The sequence below is a fragment of the Lolium perenne genome, chromosome 1, assembly GCF_019359855.2.
Source record: "Lolium perenne isolate Kyuss_39 chromosome 1, Kyuss_2.0, whole genome shotgun sequence".
Classification (NCBI taxonomy): Eukaryota; Viridiplantae; Streptophyta; class Magnoliopsida; order Poales; family Poaceae; genus Lolium; species Lolium perenne.
In genome coordinates this window covers 43,568,909-43,590,790 of record NC_067244.2, presented here as the reverse complement: position 1 = coordinate 43,590,790, position 21,882 = coordinate 43,568,909, and the positions used below count along the sequence as shown (strand labels likewise).

The 21,882-nt window shown below is 42.9% G+C and overlaps 1 protein-coding gene and 2 non-coding genes across 3 annotated transcripts; all 3 read right to left on the bottom strand.

Moving 5' to 3' along the window:
• Nucleotides 1-1,207: 1,207 nt before the first annotated feature.
• Nucleotides 1,208-6,530, bottom strand: LOC127348141 (probable serine/threonine-protein phosphatase 2A regulatory subunit B'' subunit TON2). Its single transcript, XM_051374236.1, has 12 exons — nt 6,245-6,530; nt 5,601-5,692; nt 5,321-5,383; nt 5,139-5,237; nt 4,629-4,787; nt 4,338-4,409; nt 4,118-4,250; nt 3,973-4,037; nt 3,771-3,846; nt 3,552-3,653; nt 3,161-3,353; nt 1,208-1,815 (listed from the first exon to the last, which is right to left on the bottom strand). The coding sequence occupies exons 1-12, from the start codon at nt 6,408-6,410 to the stop codon at nt 1,575-1,577; spliced, it is 1,461 nt and encodes a 486-aa protein (XP_051230196.1). The 5' UTR covers nt 6,411-6,530; the 3' UTR covers nt 1,208-1,574.
• Nucleotides 2,148-2,266, bottom strand: LOC127327996 (small nucleolar RNA snoR104). Its single transcript, XR_007868910.1, has one exon. It is a non-coding gene; the product is annotated as a small nucleolar RNA snoR104 (small nucleolar RNA).
• LOC127327995 (small nucleolar RNA snoR104) lies at nt 2,411-2,530 on the bottom strand. Its single transcript, XR_007868909.1, has one exon. It is a non-coding gene; the product is annotated as a small nucleolar RNA snoR104 (small nucleolar RNA).
• Nucleotides 6,531-21,882: the final 15,352 nt, after the last annotated feature.

Below are 21,882 nucleotides of genomic sequence, written 5' to 3'. Positions count from 1 at the left end.
ATATGTATAGACGAGTCGGAACGGAAATGAGGAAGAAACAAAATCAATCCAATATGTACGTGCATAAGTAGGCCTGCAAACCATACAGCCTTTTTTATAAAGCGAGTTAATTTATTTCATATAACACTATGGAATGAATAAATATAACATAACTGCATGAAAAAGGTATGTTAATGTAGCAGCTGAGCAGCTCATCACCGATTCGTAATTTTTTTATAGCCAGCAATTAAGCAGCGATACCATGTTGTTGAAAATCAGGTTGATGGAAACAAATCGCGGTAGCTCTTTCTAGTCCTAGACTCCCAGCGGCATGTGGCTGACTTCGTTTGATGCTTCACAATGCGGCCCAGTGAGGCCTGCTAGCTTCGCGCGCGCTGGAGAGTGGAGACGCATTCGCAACTATTAGTCCCACCTCGCTAACCGAGGAGCACCCACAGCAGCTTAAATACCAGCCTCCCATACTGCGCGCCAGCCGAGCGAGGTAGCACTCGCTTGTCACTCCAGCTCGGGAGGGCTAAAGAGTTGGTAACCGGCGGTGGGGTCGGCTCGCAGCCCGTGTCAAAACGTGCACGGTAGATTACCGCTGCACTCTTAAAAAAAGGCAAAGGGTTGCCTGGTGGGGACTGGGGCCCGAAAATCAAGGGGCGCCCACGTCGTTTGGGGACCGGTCATTAGCACTCACTTATCCATACCCCTGTATATTGTACGGGACCTTGGGGCATGATTGGAACAGGAGTCGACCGCCCGATTTTGGCCCCAGACTGCGGCCGTATGGCTGCTGTGCTTCGAGGCTGTTGGGGATGCTTTCCACAGCCGTGGCCAGCACTGTCTTGGGCTTCCACGGTGGGTTGGCCCTTGTGCCTTTAGAGCCAGCTCCGTGGAGCATGGGTTCGCCTTCCTTACCCCTCTACCAACTCTTTTTGTTTTTTTTGTCTTCTCTTAACTCTATGCATCTTATAATTTCCTATTGTTATCTCCATTTTTTGGCAAATGTTGTTAGATAATACAACCTCCACTTTTGTTCTCTGACAACACGTCAATGGCTTAACCTTTGCAGGATCACCGGCGAAGATATGTGTTTGAACTTGCTACAAGTAATACAAGCTACTACTAATAGATTTATACAGCTGCATCAAAAGTGAAGGACAACAAGCTCAAATTCAAGGCAAAACAATGATCTTATCACAGACGTGTGGTTCGAAAATGAGACCGACAAATCAAGTTCATGTACAGATAAACCACATCCACAACGGAGCATATGGGCTCATCAGTTAACGCACCAGAATCAGAAATACATGCATTGTATAATTTGTGAGACTGATTAAGTAAATACATCACAGGCTAAATACTCGCTCAGATACACAGTTAGCCGGGACCATCACGCCTCACCACACTCAGAAACTCGTGATCCTCAGATTTAAAACAATTACAGAGATGGCACTCTTACAAGTTACAACAGGTACTAATACAACTACTTAAGCTACAGTACCAAACAGCGGGCACATACGGCTGCCCTGTCTCAAGACATTGACACCGACAAGCATAGTAGCATGCTACTTGGCAGCTACGCAAGCTCAAGCCTCTTCCACTTGCTCTTCCTCTTCCTGGAGGAGGTTCTCTCTGTTGTCATGGGCCCAGAAGCCACGGACGTCTATAAGCATGCTGGCAATGGTCCCGCCTTGCTTGCATGAAAGGAGGTCTGTGAGTGCGATCCTCAGAGGATCAGCTGGCTTCACCATGTCCCAGATTTCATCCCTTACGTCTTCGATGCAAAGCTCGTAGTTCCCACCCTCGATCCATTTCTGGTGTACATCTCTGTAAACAATGACACCATTGCATGAGACAACTAACTGATAAGCTGCCACAAGTTCAATACAAAGGGGTTTTTCAATGTGATTTTTGGATTGGAAAGACACTATCAGAAACAATACAACTATAATACTATTAAATTTGAGATGCTTATTCAACACATTTTGATTTCCAATGGCCTATATGTCCCATCTCGTAAGTTAAGAGCAAGGGATCAACTTGAGTTTGGGGTTCATGAATACTGTCAAGAGTCGCTTCCAGTTTCATTCCCAACATAGGTGAACTGGTTAGTAGAAAAACTAGAGATCTTCTGAGGGATATAAAAATTGTCCTAGAGCGATGATGTCCTGCTCTTGAGGCCAGCAGAACAGTCTAGCAGTTCAGCAAACACAAAATATGGAAGATCAAATCTAGGAAGATGGTATCAGGCAGGAATGCTAACTCTCACATCCTCCTTTCTTTTCTTCCAGAATACAATTGTTTCTCATAACAAACTCAATGCTTTTTTGAATTATTTAAGGCTTAAGGGCCTATTTGGTGAAACAAATAAAAAATAAAAGCTCTTGAGGCCTTCTGAGGGATATAAAAATTGTCCTAGAGCGATGATGTCCTGCTCTTGAGGCCAGCAGAACAGTCTAACAGTTCAGCAAACACATAATATTGGCAGATTAAATCTAGGAAGATGGTATCAGGCAGGAATGCTAACTCTCACATCCTCCTTTCTTTTCTTCCAGAATACAATTGCTTCCCACAACAAACTCAATTCTTTTTTGAATTATTTAAGGCTTTAGGCCCTATTTGGTGAAATAAATAAAAAAATAAACAGCTCCCTGAGGCCAAGTTTACAATTCAGGATTTCATGGTACTCAGCTCGCACGGGAACCACAAAAGTCCCCTGCATTCAAAACATGGCCCAGTTTTTTACACGAGATCATTACAGTTTCCTTTTGAAAAAACTATGCCATTAATCATTCTGCACACCGAACAAATTAAAGTTGCGAAGGAAGAGATCACCAGCATTTTTTACCAAAATGATTAAGAACATAATGGTCAAAATGTTAATCAGACTTCTCTCAACTTTGATGAAAACAGTGATATCCTTAAATTTTATGTAGAAGTTCTTATAATGATTATGAAGTATGAACAAAAATCTATTTCACTACTGAAGGTTCCTTTGCAAGCAGATATGTTCAGCTAAGCATGAATACAATAACAGGGCAAAGTTAAAGGTCAAGATGACTGAGTCATACATCCATGAAGAAAAAGGGGTAGGTTACCACCATAACTGCAAAATGTCACAGTACCACCACCAACTAAATACACAGTTCACATTATGAATTTACATACATACCTGAACAGAGTATGGATATCAGCAGTCGTCAGGAATCCCCTTCCATTAAGATCAAGGCATCTAAATAAGTATGTCAACCCTTCAGGGGTATCTTTGTTTTCTAGAGCCAAAACAAAATCGAGAAAGCTTTCAAAATCCATCTCACGACTGTTGCCACCTCCAACTTTGCTCCGGCGTACATGTTCGTCAAAAACTGAAAAATAGATCAAGACTGTTATTCTTCATTCATGATTGAAGACTCGTCGAGTAAATTTGTCTGATAAGAACATAAAAAAACATTGATTTGGAATGGCATACTAAGATTTGATGTTCGCTTCTCGGTTACGGTGGTTTAATTTTCCTTTAAAAGAAATAATAAAAGCATTACAAGAGCAGAAAATAGATTTTTAACCTCTTTCAACGAAGATTTCTGTTAGTGTGCCATCAGCATATTCCTTAAGCTCTTGTTTGCTCAACGTGCCATTTGTATCTTTATCTAGTGCAAGAAACATATCTGCAGAGGGATAAGATAACAATCAAAGAGCATATACTGCACAAGAATGACAAAATATGAACTTTTGCAGAAACAGTGAACTGTGAGAAAAAAAGGAAATGCGGGCAACTGACATACCACATATGCGCTGAGCTGAAGTCAAGGAAAACCAATTTTCAGCCTGCTCAGTATCAGTTACCTCTTCCTCGCTCTCCTGAAAATGTAGTGGATAAGAATCAAAAGGGTACAGAAGTCCATTATATGGTGCAAGATTATAGCGTCAAGTACAAGATGACCAAATTTACACACCAAGCCATACAATCCATTTTTATAGTATTACCTGATGCAATTCCATCAGTTCTTGAAGACAATTGCTCAACAATACTTTCTTTATACATGCTTTCCCTGAAAGAATAGAAAGTTACCCATCGCATAAAGAATAATCTGCATGCTTATTCCATCAGGTTAAAAGTCTAGTTCTGTACCCCGTCTGTGTGGATCACAGAAGAAAAAGAACTTCCGTGCAGCTATGCGGCAGTACATTTGAACAAACGCCGATGGCATGTCGCGCAATTGTGCCAAATTGGGAATGAGCCCTCTGATGTATGCTTCCATTTCCTGCAAACAGAATTAAAGGCATGTGACATAATTCTAACTTCTAACTTCTAAGGTATAAAATCTCAACATGTGTTGAAATGTCCATACATGAGGTTGAAGGAAACCATCAGAATCCTCATCAAGTTCACTCATGTCAATTCTTGCTTGAGTAAGAGAAACCTGAAGAAATAACAATTAGGAAAGTGGTACATAAAAACAGCCCATTTCAACACAAGTGGCTGCTGAGTTCCAGACATGTGATATTATATATTACTATGTAGCAGTTCCTTTAGCTGTCTTGGGTTTTTTCTGTACCAAGTGGTTTGTTTTGGTACATTATCTATTTCATAAAATTCAAACTGCCCGAGTTAACAGCTATAGGTTTGAAAAAGAACTTACTGTTCGCATGACATAAAGATAGAATGGTAAGATTGCAATTCTCCCAGAATCATCCTTCTCGAACTTCATAAAGTTTGAAGGGCTAAAGAAACGTTTGCATTTCTGGCCAATCTGCTCTGTGCACACTGTAGCAATATGGCAGAAATCTTCATAGTTCATCTGCAGTGTTCCAGGGAAAGAAATGAATGAGAAGTATAAACATGAACTCCCTTACATGTAAATCAGAATGAACACAATTAGTTGTACAATATAACATTGTTAGTCTCATTGTGGAATATATCATATATGCACAGAAATTCAAACATGAAGCAACAAACTAGAATTGATGATTGATGCCAAATATAACACAAGAAAACCTTTTCAGTTTTAGTTGTATTCCCTGTATATATCATGGCATGAAAATACCATTATCCAAGGAAGCCAGGTGACATTGGGGGAAGCAAGTCAATGGCACAAGAATGAATGTATCTGCATGTGGTGTAAAAACAGGGCACCAAGCTGCGAGTTTACCTTTTCAGAGCCTGTCACATCGTCAATAACACAATTTTCCCTGAGACAAACCCACATGGCATCAAGATCATCGGCATTAAGTAGAAGCTCTGATTGTTTCTGCAAATTGTTTGCAATTGCTCTCATAAGCCCTTTAATTGTGATACGGTTAAATGCCAAAGCAGCCAGTCAAACTCAAATACCTTTAGAAACCTGTATTTTGCCAGCCTCTGAACTCTATTGCTAATAGATCCATCTTCAGGTTTCTGTCCAAAATAGAAACATTAGTATCATCTCATAATGACAACTAGTGTAGTCCTGTATGCAGTGTGGGATCCAAAAATGACTAGCATTGCTACTTACTGTCTCTGATTTAAGCAGCTATCACTATCAAAATCAGATTTTAGATAAGCTGCAAGTTTTATCATAGCATAGATGAACAAAGAAACTCATGCATCCAAGAAAGTAAACCAAGTTGATCACCTTCTTATAGAAACTTGGGATGGAACCAGCTTCAGCACTCTTTCGTTGCCGCTCCTTAAAAATCTCAAGCAATATCCTTTTCGTTTCCAATTCTGCAGGTTGCAGGTTCAAAATAGATCAGGTAACACAGTGATGCCACATGGAAAGGGCAAATGTTAATCACCAAAAGCGGACACACTAATCAGGAGATGCCTTGAAGCCCAATAACAGCACAGCCATATCAACTAACAAGTAAACTAGCAAGCTCCAAGAGAAAACAACCAAAATTGTCCCTAGCTAACAGTGCGTGTTTGAAAATGCACCCCCAGACGAGAGACGACCTCCTGACTTTTCAATGCAAAGCCTCCCCCTCTCAACCCAAATCACCCAACTGGGAATCATGGGCGAACATTTTCCCCATATCCACCAGCCGCATTACGACGGCTCGCGCCCTGAGCAAGTAGATCTCATCGTCGTCACGCGAGAGCTATCTTGTAACACTCAGCGCCGTAACCTCGCCCAATTTGATCGCCATTTCGAACAGGGCACGAATAAACCCTAATCCTACCGCCATTCCCCGAGACGAAACGCGGAATTACAGCCTAGCCGAGCCGAGCAGGAGGAAGGGGGGAAAGGGAGGGACGCGCTAGCGGAGGAGCACTGACCCATGAGGGCCTCGGATCCGAGGCCGGCGCCTGTACCGACGAAGCGGCGGAGGTTGCGGACCCAGGGCATGGAGGAGGCCGGCGGGATCCGCCTGCCGGCGGGCGCGGCCCCGGCGGAGGAGGCGCCATCCCCGGCGTCGCCGCCGTCGGCGGAGGCGGTGCTCATGAGGGTCGAGGCGGGGGGCGGATCGGAGCGTGCGCGTGGGACTGTAGCTGGTTGTCGGGTTGGTGGTCTCACGCGGTCCGGTCTGGGGCTCGGGGCTCGGGACTAGGGAGGAAGACCCTGTCACTCGCTCGGCCAGAGACAGGGCCCAAAATGTTGAAAAAAACGTATTTGTTGTGTTAATCATAACTAGTTGAACGCCCGTGCGTTGCTACGGTCTAACTTTGTTAGATCTTATAGGCTCATACATTAAATCCATTATCGCGTGGCATCTATTTGCTCCTGATGACTATCACTTGACACTTTTCAAATTGCTCTCTTCTCTGCACATTTAAAATGAAAATTGCATGCTCATACAATTATGTATATATTGAAAGTATAAGTAGGGCCCATGTACAAGAGTTACATGCATGCACGGAACTTTTCTTATTTAGAAAATGAGATTTTTATTTTCTCTTACCTTTCCTTCACGCAATGAATTCATAGCATCTTCGATCGATGAAAAACCTTAAGATTTGTCCATGTCTCCTTTAGCATCGTCAAAAAGAATGCTCATGTTTCTTGAGTGATTAGCACCAACGGTGCGAAAGAAAGCGGCATATCCATTTAGTACTTCCCAACCAGGTCCATTTGTGTCCTCCTTCATTAAAAGAATCATTCAGTCGCCCAACATCACCAATTGCATAGCACCTTAATCTTGAGCATTATTTTCTAATTAATACAAATCCTATAATGTTGAGAGTAACATAGCCTTGCTCAGTCATGAAAAATATAATTCATGCCAGATGACTCATCAGGGTCATAATGTATGAAATTCTACGCCCTCAAAAAACTTCAATGAAATTCTGCAAGAGAAAAAGGAAGGGAAAGAACCCTACCTTGCGTTAAGGGATGACAAATGTGAGCTGAGAAGAAAACACTCCATTTAATCAGAAATCAGCTGCAAACTATGGTTATATAAATCCATCGCTTGCACCGCCACGACAAATTTCAGTCTATCACTTGGAAATATCTAGTCGTGTGGATATCAGAGGAAAAATCATGCCGTGGTGTGTGGGTCGAGAGTCGAGACTCATACGAAAAGAAAATGTTTGTCCGCGTCAAGGCATCAATAAATGTGATGGACGCGACAAGGTACGAAAAATGCGACCTATAGGAAGTAAAGATAATGAAAACTGCCAAATCCTCCAGCAAGATTAAATGCAGAATGAAAACTACCCAATTCATTATATTTCTTTCCTTTTCCGCGCGTCATTAATTCTTCACGATTTTGCAAACGCTAATTAATTATTTCCTTGTCTTACCGATTTGTTTCTCCGCATTTGTAATGGCAAATGGAGTACGGTGCAGATGCACTGAATGTTTGATATCAACATGTTTTACGATGTACGAACTTCCATTTAATAGTAAAGATATATTGATTGTTACTTGTAACAAATTTTAACGAAATGATAAACTTCACATCCCACCATAAAATAAGATTCACCCATATGCTATACCTGCTTATATCTGCCAACAAATTTAGCAAACTATACAACTGTTTCAGTTGTAATCACAAGTAACACCAATACCGAGTCAACTAAGCTAGCACCTTCCGAAAATCTCAGCTGCTGACTCCGAAACAAAACTGGGCATCAACCCACCTCTAGCTGATCTTCCCAATCCAATCAGTACCAGCTCTATAAAATAGGGTTAATTTTTTAACGAAAGAGCTATGATTCCTTGAAAAATGCATTGTGTGCAAACAAAGCAGAGGGGAATCCCAACCAATAATGAAACGAGTCATAACGAAACATTTGTGCTTATACTTCAAAAACATATTGTGCTTTTACAAACAAAACAAAGGGGAATCACAACCAATTATACGAAACGCCACGAATTACTAAATCACAATTACAGTCAATCTACAAAAAAAAGCATCGCCATCTTGGTCTTGCAGCCCTCGAGATTTTCCACAGCCTGCAGCCCTCGAGATTTTCCACAGCCATGCCCTGGAGCTCTCATCTTTCATACCCTTCAACGCAGCCGCGTATACAACACAAAAGCATGCACAAGCTTTCCACATCCTCGAGATGCAAGGACCCAACACACAATAGCAAGAACCAGATTTGCAGTCACCTCTGAAGTGCATACAGATAGGATCAGCATAGTCCAAGAATGATGAGCATGAGGGGGAAGAGAGGACCTCAGTGATAGACTATTGTACTCTTTGAAGGCGAAGCCGTCGAGCACTACGGCGAGGTTGAGGACGATGTGCGGCTGCGGCTACGGCTGCTTGTCGTCCCCCACCCACCCCTCCCAGGTGATTTGCTTCAAGGCGTTTGGCCGCCCGTGCGCCTAGTTCTAAGGCGCCCACCTCCTAACGGCGAGAAGGATCCGAGCCGAGGCGCGATGGGGCACACGGTCGTGGGAATCCCAACGGGACGAATCATCAGCTCGGGTGAGGTGGAGGAACGTGTGAGTGCCATCTCTGGCGGCGCGGCAGTCGGAGGGCTGGAGGATGCGGCGCTACTCGTCATGAGGCGGCGCCGCTTGTCGGAGATCCACGTGTGGCGACAGGATGGGGAAGGGAGCCATCGCGAGTTCGCGACTCCTTTTTATATCGGTCGGGGGAAGGAAAAGAACGAACCCTATTTCTCGGATTAAATTACAGGGATTTATTTCTCGGATTAAATTACAGGGATCATGTCCATGTGCCAGCACCAATGGCGAGAGACGCTGCCAAATTTCCCTTGGGAGTGGTGTTTTGGAACATGGGAGCATATGCTCCCTATATTTTAAAATGCATCTTACACATATTATAAATTTAAAAAAAATTGAAACAAAAAATTCACACGTACATCTTCATGTGCTACACGCTCACAAAGTCGTTTCATAGAAAATAACCTTATCATGTGACGTGTGTGAAAAAGATAAAATTCAGTGCTTAAAACAATGCTTTTCACAGGATAAGTTTTCTCTTTTTTACATAGGTCACAAAAAATATTATTTTTTCGTGAAACTTGACGCACACACATATATTATGAAGATGTACATGTAGAATTTTTTGTCAAAAATTTTCCACACTTTGAAATATATTTTATTGGTAGAGGGAGCATACGCACCCAGGAGCCGAATTGAATTTCCGCTATTTACTTCCTTTTTTTAGGGAGCCCTCTATTTACTTCCTTATATGTGAGACGACTATCTTAATGATCCTGACGTTATTTTGGAAAGTGAGAAGAGTAGATGGCACGGACGGTTAGATATTAAGAGGGATTTTATCATAAGATCGTACGGTCTTGATGCTTCAGATCTTTGACATCAAACATGTTTGACGACGTACCAACTCGAATATAATAGTAAAGATTGTTTTTGAATTTGAGTAATTTGGAGTGTATTTAGTACTTCAATACTGTTGTTTTAAAGTTGGTGATGGTGATACCTCGCTCAATACGTTGAAGTCATCATCAAAATCATCTGGACCTTCAACACTGACTCGAAATGCACAGGGTTTCTTCTTAGCAGCGGAGGGTGTTCTATTGCCGCATGTATCATCAGCTGCTATGGCGGAGGCTCTGGCTATGCTCAATGGCCTGAAATTGGCAAAAAATCTGGGTTTTTCGATGGTCGAAGCGGAATCAGACTCCCTGGAGGTCTTCCAATATTGCTCTGGGGAGGAAGAAATTTGGAATGAAGCCACAGCTATTTACGCAGAGATTATGCTAGTTGCGGGCAGTATAGGGGTAGTGGATTTTGGTCATTGTAGGAGGGAGATGAATAAAGTTGCTCATGATATTGCTAGGCATAGTTACAATTTAAATTCTGGATGTAATTGGGTCGATGAACCCCCTAGCTTTCTTCTCCAACCCCTCCTAGATGATGTAACAATTCTGTGACTGTGAGGCGGCAAGTTTTTTACGCACTCTTTTCCTTACCAGGGTACCGAAGGGGACTGGAAGGTTTTTAATGAGGCGGCTTGCTGACCTAATATATTTTGTTTACCTCAAAAAAAAAAAGACTCATCTGGTCACCCACGGATAAATATGCAGAAATCCAAAGAGATTTGGGTGGGGGAGAAAGGTGAGACGCCTGGTCGGGGAGAGGAGAAGGAAGTAACAGAGGAGAAGAAATGAAGCTGAGGCGGCTCGGACGACACACATAAGTGAATGTGTGGCGCCTAGGGCGTCACACATTCCTTCCACGTCGACTCCACAAGCCACGGAGGCACGCGCGCGCCGCGAGGTGTGGCGCCGCTCGCTCGGGCGCCACACATTGAAGTGTGGCGTCGCTCGCATAGACGCCACATAAAAAGGTTAGTCCAGTGAAATAGTTTCGGCGGAGTTCTGCTATTGTTTCGCCAAAAAGTTGTTTTTGTCATAATCGCCAGGCTATGGTGGCTACCAAGTGATAGCATGTTGTTTAATTGCATAATCTATTAATTAGAACTCCTTGCAACCAACCATTCCTAGACTCATTGGTTTGTTCAACGAAAGATTTAAGTCACTCGTCTGTGCAACAACGACACAAAAAATTGTTTGTTTGTGCATTTTTTCCACGTAAGATAATAGCTGAGTTTGAGGAGAGAGAAAAGAGTACGTCTCCTCTCAACTAAGGGTATGTTTGTTTGGGCTGCAGCTTTTGAAAAGCAGTTGTAGCTGGCTGTGAAAAAGCAGTTGTGAGAAGCAGCTGTTGAAAGAAGAGATTTGATGTTTGGCAGGAGAGCTTTGTATAGCTGCTGATGTTCGTTTTATGAGTGAAATGTCTGAAATGCCCCTAATTGTTGAAGATGTTGTATAAATGCTTAATTGAAACGAATTAGCTATATCTGACGAGGGATCACCTCGCTAATGCCTACATATTGTAGATTTAGGTTTCGGTAAAGAGCGACGATGGAGATTCCGGGAACGAGATTGGGCACACGATATACCCAGCTTCGGGTCCCCTCGACGGAGGATCCCTACATGCTGCTAACAATCTAGTATATGATCATAAATATATTTACATGGGTCACCGTAGGCGGAACTATATCGTATCTCTTGTCTATATCCTCCTCCTCTGTATGGGTGTCCTGACTGGTTTTATATATGCAATCAGCCTAGGGTTTTACAACAGTCCTAGTCGACTACTTCCTCCGATTGCCTTCTTGGGCCTTCTCCGTATTGGACCGAGCCAGTTATGGTAATAATGAGTATCCGAAAGGTATGCCCATGATAGTAGCCCCCGAGTGTCTAGGGAAGTCGAAGACTTGCGTAGAAACTCCAATCATAATCATCTCCGAAGTCGAAAAAATACAAGGCGAGGCCATTAATCCGGAAATACATCAGGTCAATATCGTAGGTCATGTGTAGCGTAGACGTTGTCGACGATTTGCAAAGTTATTTTCTATCGCGTGCGCGACCAGCGCTCCCGATGGGAGTAGCCGCTGAGTCTATGGGCAGGTGTTTGCACCTGGGCATAGACTCAAGTTGTACTACTCGATGAAGATTTGACTATATTACTGGGCATAGCCCCTCTTTTTATCGACTCCTGCTAGAGGACTTGATATAATTGTCGAGTCGTGTTGGAGGACTTAATGAAATCCATATGCTCCCGATGGTAGTAGGCTCCACTTGAGTCGCAAAGTCAAGTTGAGTCTACTTAGCTTTATTTACCATGTAGATATTGGATCACCGAATTGGGTTCAATCTTTAAACCCTGACTTTTCTTCTTGATTTTTTTTAACTCTAGGCAATTGCTATTTTTATTCGACATCTATATTGCACGGTGCTTCTGACGGATCAGGAATCAGTCAATTGCTCTTGTGGCAAATCTGGATAAACCTAATTCAAACTCGAGTCCCTGGATTCGAATTTGGGATACTGACGTAATTCAGGACGTGCCATTTTAGGACTTGTCGAAAACTGAATTCTAGCTAAGTTATCGGTACCCAACGGGTTCGCTGAGATTTTCTTCACATTTGTTGATGTGGATAAAGTGGGAGAGCGCATTCAGATGCGATGCCACGCCACATAGGACGGATCCTGGGGTCTTACCTAAAGTGAACCTTTTACAAATCACGGCATTTTGAGTTATTACCGCGGCGGACGCGCTCTGAGAATATATTGTCGAGTGTCTTTGTTCGGCTGATGGAACGACCCATTTTCGGGTTCTTCTATATTTTTTCTCGGGCGTGATGCGATAGCCGAATGTATCGGGTTCTTCTATATTATCGTCGGGTACACCACCGATGTTGTCGATGAGAATAAATGACAAGTCTGCGGACTCAAAGATTTTGTCCATCTCTATTTTGTCGTCTTCTTTCTTTGAAGAATTTTTCGTCGACTTCCTTCAAGTAATTTTTTCAGAAAATATGCGATTGAAATAAATGACGAGTCAGTAGACTCGAAGATTTTTCCATCTCTATTTTGTCGCCTCTTTTTTAAAGAAAATTATTCAGCGCAGTCCCCGAGTGTCGATGAAGTCGTCGGGCACAACGAAGTAGCGTTGAACTAGAATTTGTCAAGTAACGTATGTGAAGGCCACCAAGTCATTGATGAAGAAACCGCCGAGCCCTCGAGTGTTGTTGGGGCGATGTTATAATCATTTCTTAGACGTCCTATTGCATTGTGACCAAAGACAAAGTCGTTGACGTGGGCATTACCCTTCGGGTAACCAACGTTGCCCTATCCTGTATTGACTATTTGGGGGTCCATGAAGGCACTTGAAGGCAAGGCGGCCCATCCGGGTGGCGCACCAGAGGATTCCTTGACGAGCAATATAAAGAAGCGGCCGAACAAGGAAAGACTAGATCTAAAATTACTGTAAACCTAGTCGTACTCGATTAGACCTCTTGAGACCTGGCCTCCTATATAATGGCCAGGAGAGGGGCTGTCGAGGGACACAATCAATCTTAGCAATCATAGCCACCAAAAGCTTAGAGCTAGGACACCATAACGCTTAGCCATCTCGACGAGATCTCAGCCGAACTATTCGGCACCCCATTGTAACCCATTATCATCATAATCAAGAACAGACAGGCAGGACGTAAGGGTTTTACCTCATCGAGGGCCCCGAACCTGGGTAAATCGCTCTCCCCGCTTGTCTGTGAACCGATGTCTCGTGTCAGCTTGCAGGATTCCATCAACCCTAAGCCCCTATCGGAGGGCATTGCCGAGGAGCACCCTCAACAATTGGCGCCGTCTGTGGGAACCCTGTCGGCACAAGATCGGTCATCGGTAGATCCAGTCATGTCACCGGCAACTTCATCAGCAACTTCATCGACACCGTCATCGCCAAACTTGGGAAGCCCGATTTGATTCGGCTCCTACGAATTCACCCCGCACAGCGATTCCTCCCGCTCAACCTTCTCAGATCTACAAGGAAACATGGAGATGACCTTCGGCAGCGTCCACTACAACGTCAACGCGGAAGGAATCCTTCGGTTGCTGGAATCGCCCGCTTCCGGATCGACGAGTCCAAGCGCGTCATCGTCACTCGACCTTTCGACTGGTCTGACAGGCTCGACGAGTTCACCCGCACCCTCGACTCCCCGTTCGGCATCTTCCATGTCGGTAGGATCCGACGATCCCACATCTTCGGAGTTAACTTCGTACTACTGCTTGAACTGCGACACAACAAAACAGTAGCAAAATAAAGACATGGGTTATCTCCCAAGAAGTGCTTTCTTTATAGCCATTAAGATGGGCTCAGCAATTTTAATGATGCACTCGCAAGAAATAAGAGTTGAAGCAAAAGAGAGCATCAAGAAGCAAATTCAAAACACATTTAAGTCTAACCCACTTCCTATGCATAGGAATCTTGTACACAAATAAATTCATGAAGAACAAAGTGACAAGCATAGAAAGATAAAACAAGAGTAACTTCAAAAGTTTCAGCATATAGAGAGGTGTTTTAGTACCACGCAAATTTCTACAACCATATTTTCCTCTCTCATAATAATTTTCAGTAGCTTCATGGATAAACTCAACAATATAACTATCACATGCAACATACTTTTCATGATCCACAAACACATAATTTTTATCAAGCTAAAAAATAATAGGATGAAAACTTTCTAAACCACTTTTATCAATAATATAACAAGATGATTGATCAATCTCAAGAGATATGTGACTCCTAGATAAAGTCAAGACTTCTCCAATCCCATTTTCATTAGTAGTACAATTAATATTATCAAGTAACATAGGACCATCATCTAGAGCTTTATCATAAACATTTGCTAAGCAAAATTCTTTAGTATCATGCATCTCAACATCAGGCACAAACAAAGCATTATCATAGGATTTATCAAAATAGCATGGATTATCATAGATAACAGTAGCATAATTATTCTCACAAGTTTTACTCATAGGGAATATTGTAAGAGAATCCACAGGAACATAACATTCATCCTCCTTTGGTAAGCATGGAGGACAATCAAATAGTGTAAGAGATAAAGAGTTACTCTCATCAGAAGGTTGGCATGGGTAGCTAATCCATTCTTCCTCCTTTTGTTCATCACTCTCCTCTTCTTTTTCATCCAATGAGCTTTCAGGTTCATCAATTTCTTCTTCCACTGGTTCCTGCAGATGGTGAGTGCATTCTCGTGCATTAATGAGTCTCTCTTTATAATCAATGACATAAGGATTATCACTGTAACTTTCTATGCAAAAATTAAGGATAGAAGAGACATAATCTTTAAGGTCCTTACAAACAAAACAAGTTTCATACTTTTTAGACATGAAGGATTCGATCTCAGAAGCTCCCATAAATAAGACAAATTGTTCTACCTCTTCGAACCCAAAATGAATATAGTTATTCCAATTATAGTTCTTAATTAAAACTTCTTCACTAAAGCCACATTGGAATTTCAGATGTTTAGTATCCTGTTTAGAGCAACAGTTTATATCATGGCGTTTAAGCAAGATTTTAGCAATTGTATTCAATTTTTCTATTACAGCACTCATAACTTTTCCCGTTCTTGATTCTCTATAATTATTATATAATTCTATAAGCTCCAAATAGGTTGTGGGTTCTTTCATAACAACAGTTTTTAATTTTTAGGTTTTTCAAATTTTTATGGATTTTTGGGTATATGAGAAAAGTAAAACAAAACAAAAACAAACTAGACAAAAGTAAACTAAGCAAAATATTACTAGACAGAAATAAACTAAGCAAAACAAAATAAAATAAAACAGAGAGAGAGGTGGAGTGTACTCCCCAGGTGAACTTATGAGTAGAGCTATGCCTCCCCGGCAACGGCGCCAGAAAATAGTCTTGATAACCCACAAGTATAGGGGATCGCAACAGTCTTCGAGGGGAGTAAAACCCAAATTTATTGATTCGACACAAGGGGAGGTAAAGAATACTTATAAGCCTTAACAACTGAGTTGTCAATTCAGCTGCACCTGGAAAAGCACTAGTAATAGGGGTGATGTGAAAGCAGCAGTAATATGAGAGCAAAGAGTAACAAAGAATACACGAAAAGTAATAGTAACACAGAGGCAATGGCACCAGAAAATAGTTGATACTACTTCCAATGACATGTAGGAACGAGTATATGATGATGAGAGATGGACCAGGGTTCCCAGCTATCTACACTAGTGGTAACTCTCCAATAACAAGTGTTGGATGAACAAATTACAGTTGGGCAATTGATAGGATTGAAATAGCATTAAGACAGAACATCAAGATTATTAATCATGTAAGCATGTTTTCCATATATAGTCATACATGCTCACAATGAGAAACTTGCATAACATCTTTTGTCCTACCAGCCGGTGGCAGCCGGGCCTCTAGGGAATCTACTGGAAATTAAGGTACTCCTTTTAATAGAGCACCGGAGCAAAGCATTAACACTCCGTGAAAACATGTGATCCTCATATCTAAGCCTTCCCCTCCAGTTATCCCAGTTGCTGTCACTCTGGGGCATCGGGTTCCGGACATAGACATGTGCAAACAACTTGTAGATACAATCTAAGCAATAAGTATAGAGCTTAAATCTAAGATCATGCCACTCGGGCCCTAGTGACAAGCATTAAACACAACAAGATTGCAGCAACAATAACTTCACAAACTTATACATATAGACTAATCATAATGTAACAATCCATCGGATCCCAACAAACACAACACCGATTACATCAGATGAATCTCAATCATTTAAGGCAGCTCATGAGATCATTGTATTGAAGTACATGGGAGAGAGAGTACCAACTAGCTACAGCTAGAACCCGTAGTCCATGAGGGAACTACTCACGGAGCATGATGGAGGCGGTGGCGTCGATGGAGATGGCTTCCGGGGGCACTTCCCCGTCCCGGCGGCGTGCCGGAACAGAGATTCTGTCCCCCGAATTGGAGTTTCGCGATGGCGGCGGTGCCCCTGGAGTCTTTCTGGAGTTTCGTCAATTGGTATCGCTTTTTTAGGTCGAAAGGGCTTATATAGGCGAATAGGCGGCGCAGGGAGGTGCCTGGGGCCTCCTCACCATAGGCTGGCGCGGCCAGGCCTGGGGCCGCGCCGCCTGATGGTGTGGTGGCCCTCTGGCCCGCCTCCGACTCTCCTTCGGTGTTCTGGGGTCTTCCGGGAAAAATAAGATGTTGGGTCTTCGTTTCGTCGAATTCCGAGAATATTGCCCGAACAGCCTTTCTGGAACCAAAAATAACAGAAAACAGGAACTTCACTTCGGCATCTTGTTAATAGGTTAGTTCCGGAAAATGCATGAAATCATCATAAAGTGTGAGCAAAACATGTAGGTATTGTCATAAAACAAGCATGGAACATCAGAAATTATAGATACGTTGGAGACGTATCAGGCGTTAATTTTGTCCAATTTCGAGAATATTTCCTGTGTAGGATTTCTGAAACCAAAAACAGCACAAAACAGGAACTGGCGCTTCGGCGTCTCGTTAATAGGTTAGTGCCGGAAAATGCATATAAATGATGTAAAGTGTGTATAAAACATGTGAGTATTGTCATAAAACTAGCATGAAATATAAGAAATTATGGATACGTTTGAGACGTATCAGCGATGCATAGCCGAAAGTAGTCGACGCAGTAGATGGACGTTGATGTTAATTCCTGCTGGCTGAGGTAGCCGATAGAAAATGTCGATGAAAGTGCCTCAGTGGTCGATGACGATGATGGTTCCCTCGAATTCAATGACGGCGTAGAGTTCAACAGCGTCTGGCCGGGTGCAGTCGATGTAGTCGCGTGGCGCCTAGCCAGATGTAGTCGATGAAGAGGACGCAGTCGATGTGCGGATCCGCGACGGGTGAACATAGTCTATGTAGCGGGCCTGATGGCGATGTAGCAGGTCAGATGGTGATGTACTTCCTTCGGACTGATGTCTCGCCGATGCATTATCCTGCGGAATCGTCGTCGTTGGAGATGACGTGTACGTACGCGAGCTAGCAGAAACACGCGAACCAATGGTTGACTAACTCCTTTGCTTGATTGGTTCTCACTGGGAGCTGCATATGAATTCCAGCCAATGGAGTTGTTTTCCTTCGATCGGACATGATCCTTTGACGGGGACTGCTCTGACTTTCCGCTGGTTGTGCAACCCTGCCTACACCCTGCTTGATACATCTGCGTGGAGCCGATACCAATCGAACCAGGGACATCCCAAGGCAGGCTCCTGCCACGTGGAGATCGGAACTCTTCCGCGCTTCCTGGTTGTTGATGACGAAATCGATGAATCTGCCAGACGGGATCTAGCGAGCGTAGATGACGAAGTCGAAGATTATTTTTCTAGATGCAATCTTGCGTCTTCTTTTCTTCAATCTTCTTGATGATGTTGATGATGAATTCGACGGATCTCGCATGGATGACAAAATCCAGTCATCATGATTCCCACTGACGGCGCCCATTGACGATGGATCACTGATACGTCTCAAACGTATCTATAATTTCTTATGTTCCATGCTAGTTTTATGACAATACTCACATGTTTTATATACACTTTACATCATTTTGATGCATTTTCCGGTACTAACCTATTAACAAGATGCCGAAGCGCCAGTTCATGTTTTCTGCTGTTTTTGGTTTCAGAAATCCTACACAGGAAATATTCTCGGAATTGGACGAAACAAAAGCCCACGGTCTTATTTTCCACGGAGCCTTCCAGAACACCGAAGAGGAGACGAAGAGGGGCCACGAGGCGGCCACACCATAGGGGGGCGTGGCCCCACCCCTGGTCGCGCCGCCATATGGGGTGGGCCCCTCGAGCGTCCCCCGACTCTGCCCCTTCGCCTATATAATCCTTCCATCGCGAAAACCCTAGTACCGAGAGCCACGATACGAGAAAAGTTCCAGAGACACCGCCGCCGTCAACCCCATCTCGGGGGGTTCTGAAGATCGCCTCAGGCACCCTGCCAGAGAGGGGAATCATCACCGGAGGGCTCTACATCACCATGCCCGCCTCCGGACTGATGCGTGAGTAGTTCATCCTTGGACTATGGGTCCATAGCAGTAGCTAGATGGTTGTCTTCTCCTCTTGTGCTATCATGTTTAGATCTTGTGAGCTGCCTATCATGATCAAGATCATCTATTTGTAATGCTACATGTTGTGTTTGTTGGGATCCGATGAATATGGAATACTATGTCAAGTTGATTATCGATCTATCATATATGTGTTGTTTATGATCTTGCATGCTCTCCGTTGCTAGTAGAGGCTCTGGCCAAGTTGATACTTGTGACTCCAAGAGGGAGTATTTATGCTCGATAGTGGGTTCATGCCTCCATTGAATCCGGGACAGTGACAGAAAGTTCTAAGGTTGTGGATGTGCTGTTGCCACTAGGGATAAAACATCAATGCTTTGGCTAAGGATATTTGTATTGTTTACATTACGCACAGTACTTAATGCAATTGTCTGTTGTTTGCAACTTAATACTGGAAGGGGTGCGGATGCTAACCCGAAGGTGGACTTTTTAGGGATAGATGCATGCTGGATAGCGGTCTATGTTCTTTGTCGTAATGCCCTAAGTAAATCTCATAGTAGTCATCGTGATATGTATGTGCATTGTTATGCCCTCTCTATTTGTCAATTGCCCAACTGTAATTTGTTCACCCAACATGTTATCTTTACTATTAAATGGGAGTTGGTCGTTTGACACTCAACGCACTTTGGTGGTCGTCATTGGAAGAATCCGAACCATCCAATCACCTCTCTAAACGTTCGCCGTCGGATGGGTTTTGTCAGAGCACCTCTTTCCCCCGCTCGCTAATGGCCCCATCAAAACAAATCATTGCTTTCCTGTTTCGTTATTTTCTTGCCTTTTCCGCTAATTGTTACTAGATCAAAACAAATCAAATAATTTGATACTTTCCTTTTCCGCTCTACTATCTCAGCTCTATTCTGCGCACACACCTTTGATCTACCGCCCCATTAGCAACACCTCGCACTGCACGTGCACACCTTCGATCTGCCACCGCCATTGAAGAAACTATCGCCGTTGAAGGAGGAGACGGAGGCCTTCAAGACCTCGCCATCGAGTGGCCTCCTAGGGCGGACGTGCGCCGTCTCTGGCATCGCCACAATTATTTCCTTTGCCCCACCACTGTCAACGTCTTTCTCTACGTTGCCCGCCCACGCAAAGGGGTGAGTGAGGGCCCTCGCTGATGCGTCATCACCAACTCCCAAGTGAGCCGTATTATCCGCCTCACCCGTTGGATTCTAACCCGTTGCTGTGGTTTTAGTTTCCATCGATTGAAATCAGATGGATCGGCTTGATCTGCTCGTCGTGCTCCACTCATCAAGGTTCGTGGCGTTTATTAGAGGTGATGCGGTGATGCCTGCTGGGCTGTTGGGACATCAACACCTCCTTCGTGCTGCTCCCGCCCCTACCCTTCCCTGCGCGACTACAAGAGTTGGATCGGAAATTCAAGTGTTTGGGTAAAGCTCCCAGTGAACTCTCGCATTTTTTTACATAGTTTTTCTTGGGACAGACTATGGATCATGGAAAGAGATGCAACCGGACGAAGGAGTAACTTGTATTAGTTTTGTTCTTAGAAGATTGAATTTTATAACAATTGGTCTGGTAGTTACCAATTGGAGGCTATTTGTTCCGTATATGCAAACAGATAGATTCTTGATTATACAGGGTTATGCATAGGAAGTCTAGCAGGCAAGATTATTGTTTTTGTTTTTAGATCATTCTATTTTATAACACAAGTACACCTTTACGCCATGAATTATTCTGCACTAAATTTCTTGAAGAATTTCCATTGTTCCGGAGGAACCAGGGTTGAGCACGACGGTGGCCCCTGGGTTCTGAACTTCTTTTCGATGTCCTGTTGTCACCGTGTCCGCGGTCTACGCCGACGGCCGGATGCCCTTGATTGTTGTCACCGGAGCCCCAACATAGTGCCAATACTTATTCGCGCAGCAGTATCCAAGCCCCTGAGGGGTTCTTCCGAGCGATTATTCATTTATTTTGTGGTTATTTGATTAATGCTAAACATGTTAGGCTAACTAAAAACTTCAGCCGGACTGAACTGTTACAGGGTGTAAGGAGAGAAACACTAGGGCCTCTTTAATTGGTTTGTGCTAATATTTGCCGTTCTTGGTGTTTTCTTCTGAGTATTAGATGATTTTCTACCCCTTGGGTCCATGGTTTTTTACTCATTATTATTTTTATTCCTTGCAGGCTAATTTGTTTCAGTTTATGGGAGTACCTTCCGAAAAATCTATACATCTTATATAAAAATATTTAACATCATTCTATACTGCCTTATATTTGTGTCCCTTGAAACTTAGTATGGTGCCTTGTACTGTAAATTTATCATCTTTAGTAATGCTGCTGATTTTTTTTCTTATACTGTAAATTAAAAATATTCCCTTGTACTGAAATTTGATTTTAAGATGCTTAGTTTTCCTATTATTTTGTACTTATTCCCTTGTACTAAAATTTATAATATTCCCTTGTACTGAAATTTGATTTTTTTTCTACTTATTTTGTTTTTAAGATACTCAGTTTTCTTGCACCAAGATTTACCTTGTTGCTGAACTTTCATAGGAAGGAGAAGCTCAAGGGAGCAAACAGAACAAGGAGGATGGAGCTAGACTAGAAAGGAAAAGTTATGGCAATAAGCATGTACAGTAAGCTTCAGTCAACTCATAATTCCTAACCACAATGTGTTTGATGGTTGCCATGGATAAAACCAGCATAGTTTTCTTTTGATTAAGGAGTTTGTCATAGAGCCTAGCCGCACATGCCCATCAGCAATAAAGATGTCGCCTCACCAGACACAGAAAGTTGATTGTATTGTAAGTTTCTCATTGTTTCTTGTACTTCTTAAACGTATGGCTAGCAGAATATTTTCTATGTTCACTTGTAACAAGCACGAGCATGCCATTTATAAACAATAGTTCATAGGTAAAAGTGCTGATGCGAGTATACTTATTTTCATTGTAGTAGAATTTCTTGTTTTGTAATGTGCTATATTTCTTCTTCTTTCTCATTTTTTGGGGAAAACACTATTTTAATATTAAAAAGGTGAGCTGCAATCTTGGC

Excerpts from the sequence above, each read along its gene's own strand:
- LOC127348141 (XM_051374236.1), bottom strand. The coding sequence starts at position 6,410 with ATGAGCACCGCCTCCGCCGACGGCGGCGACGCCGGGGATGGCGCCTCC. Across the intron at positions 4,410-4,628 it reads ATCTTTATGTCATGCGAACA|GTTTCTCTTACTCAAGCAAG; the intron begins GTAAGTTCTTTT and ends TTATTTCTTCAG. Across the intron at positions 3,354-3,551 it reads AGAAATCTTCGTTGAAAGAG|TTTTTGACGAACATGTACGC; the intron begins GTTAAAAATCTA and ends TCTATTTTTCAG.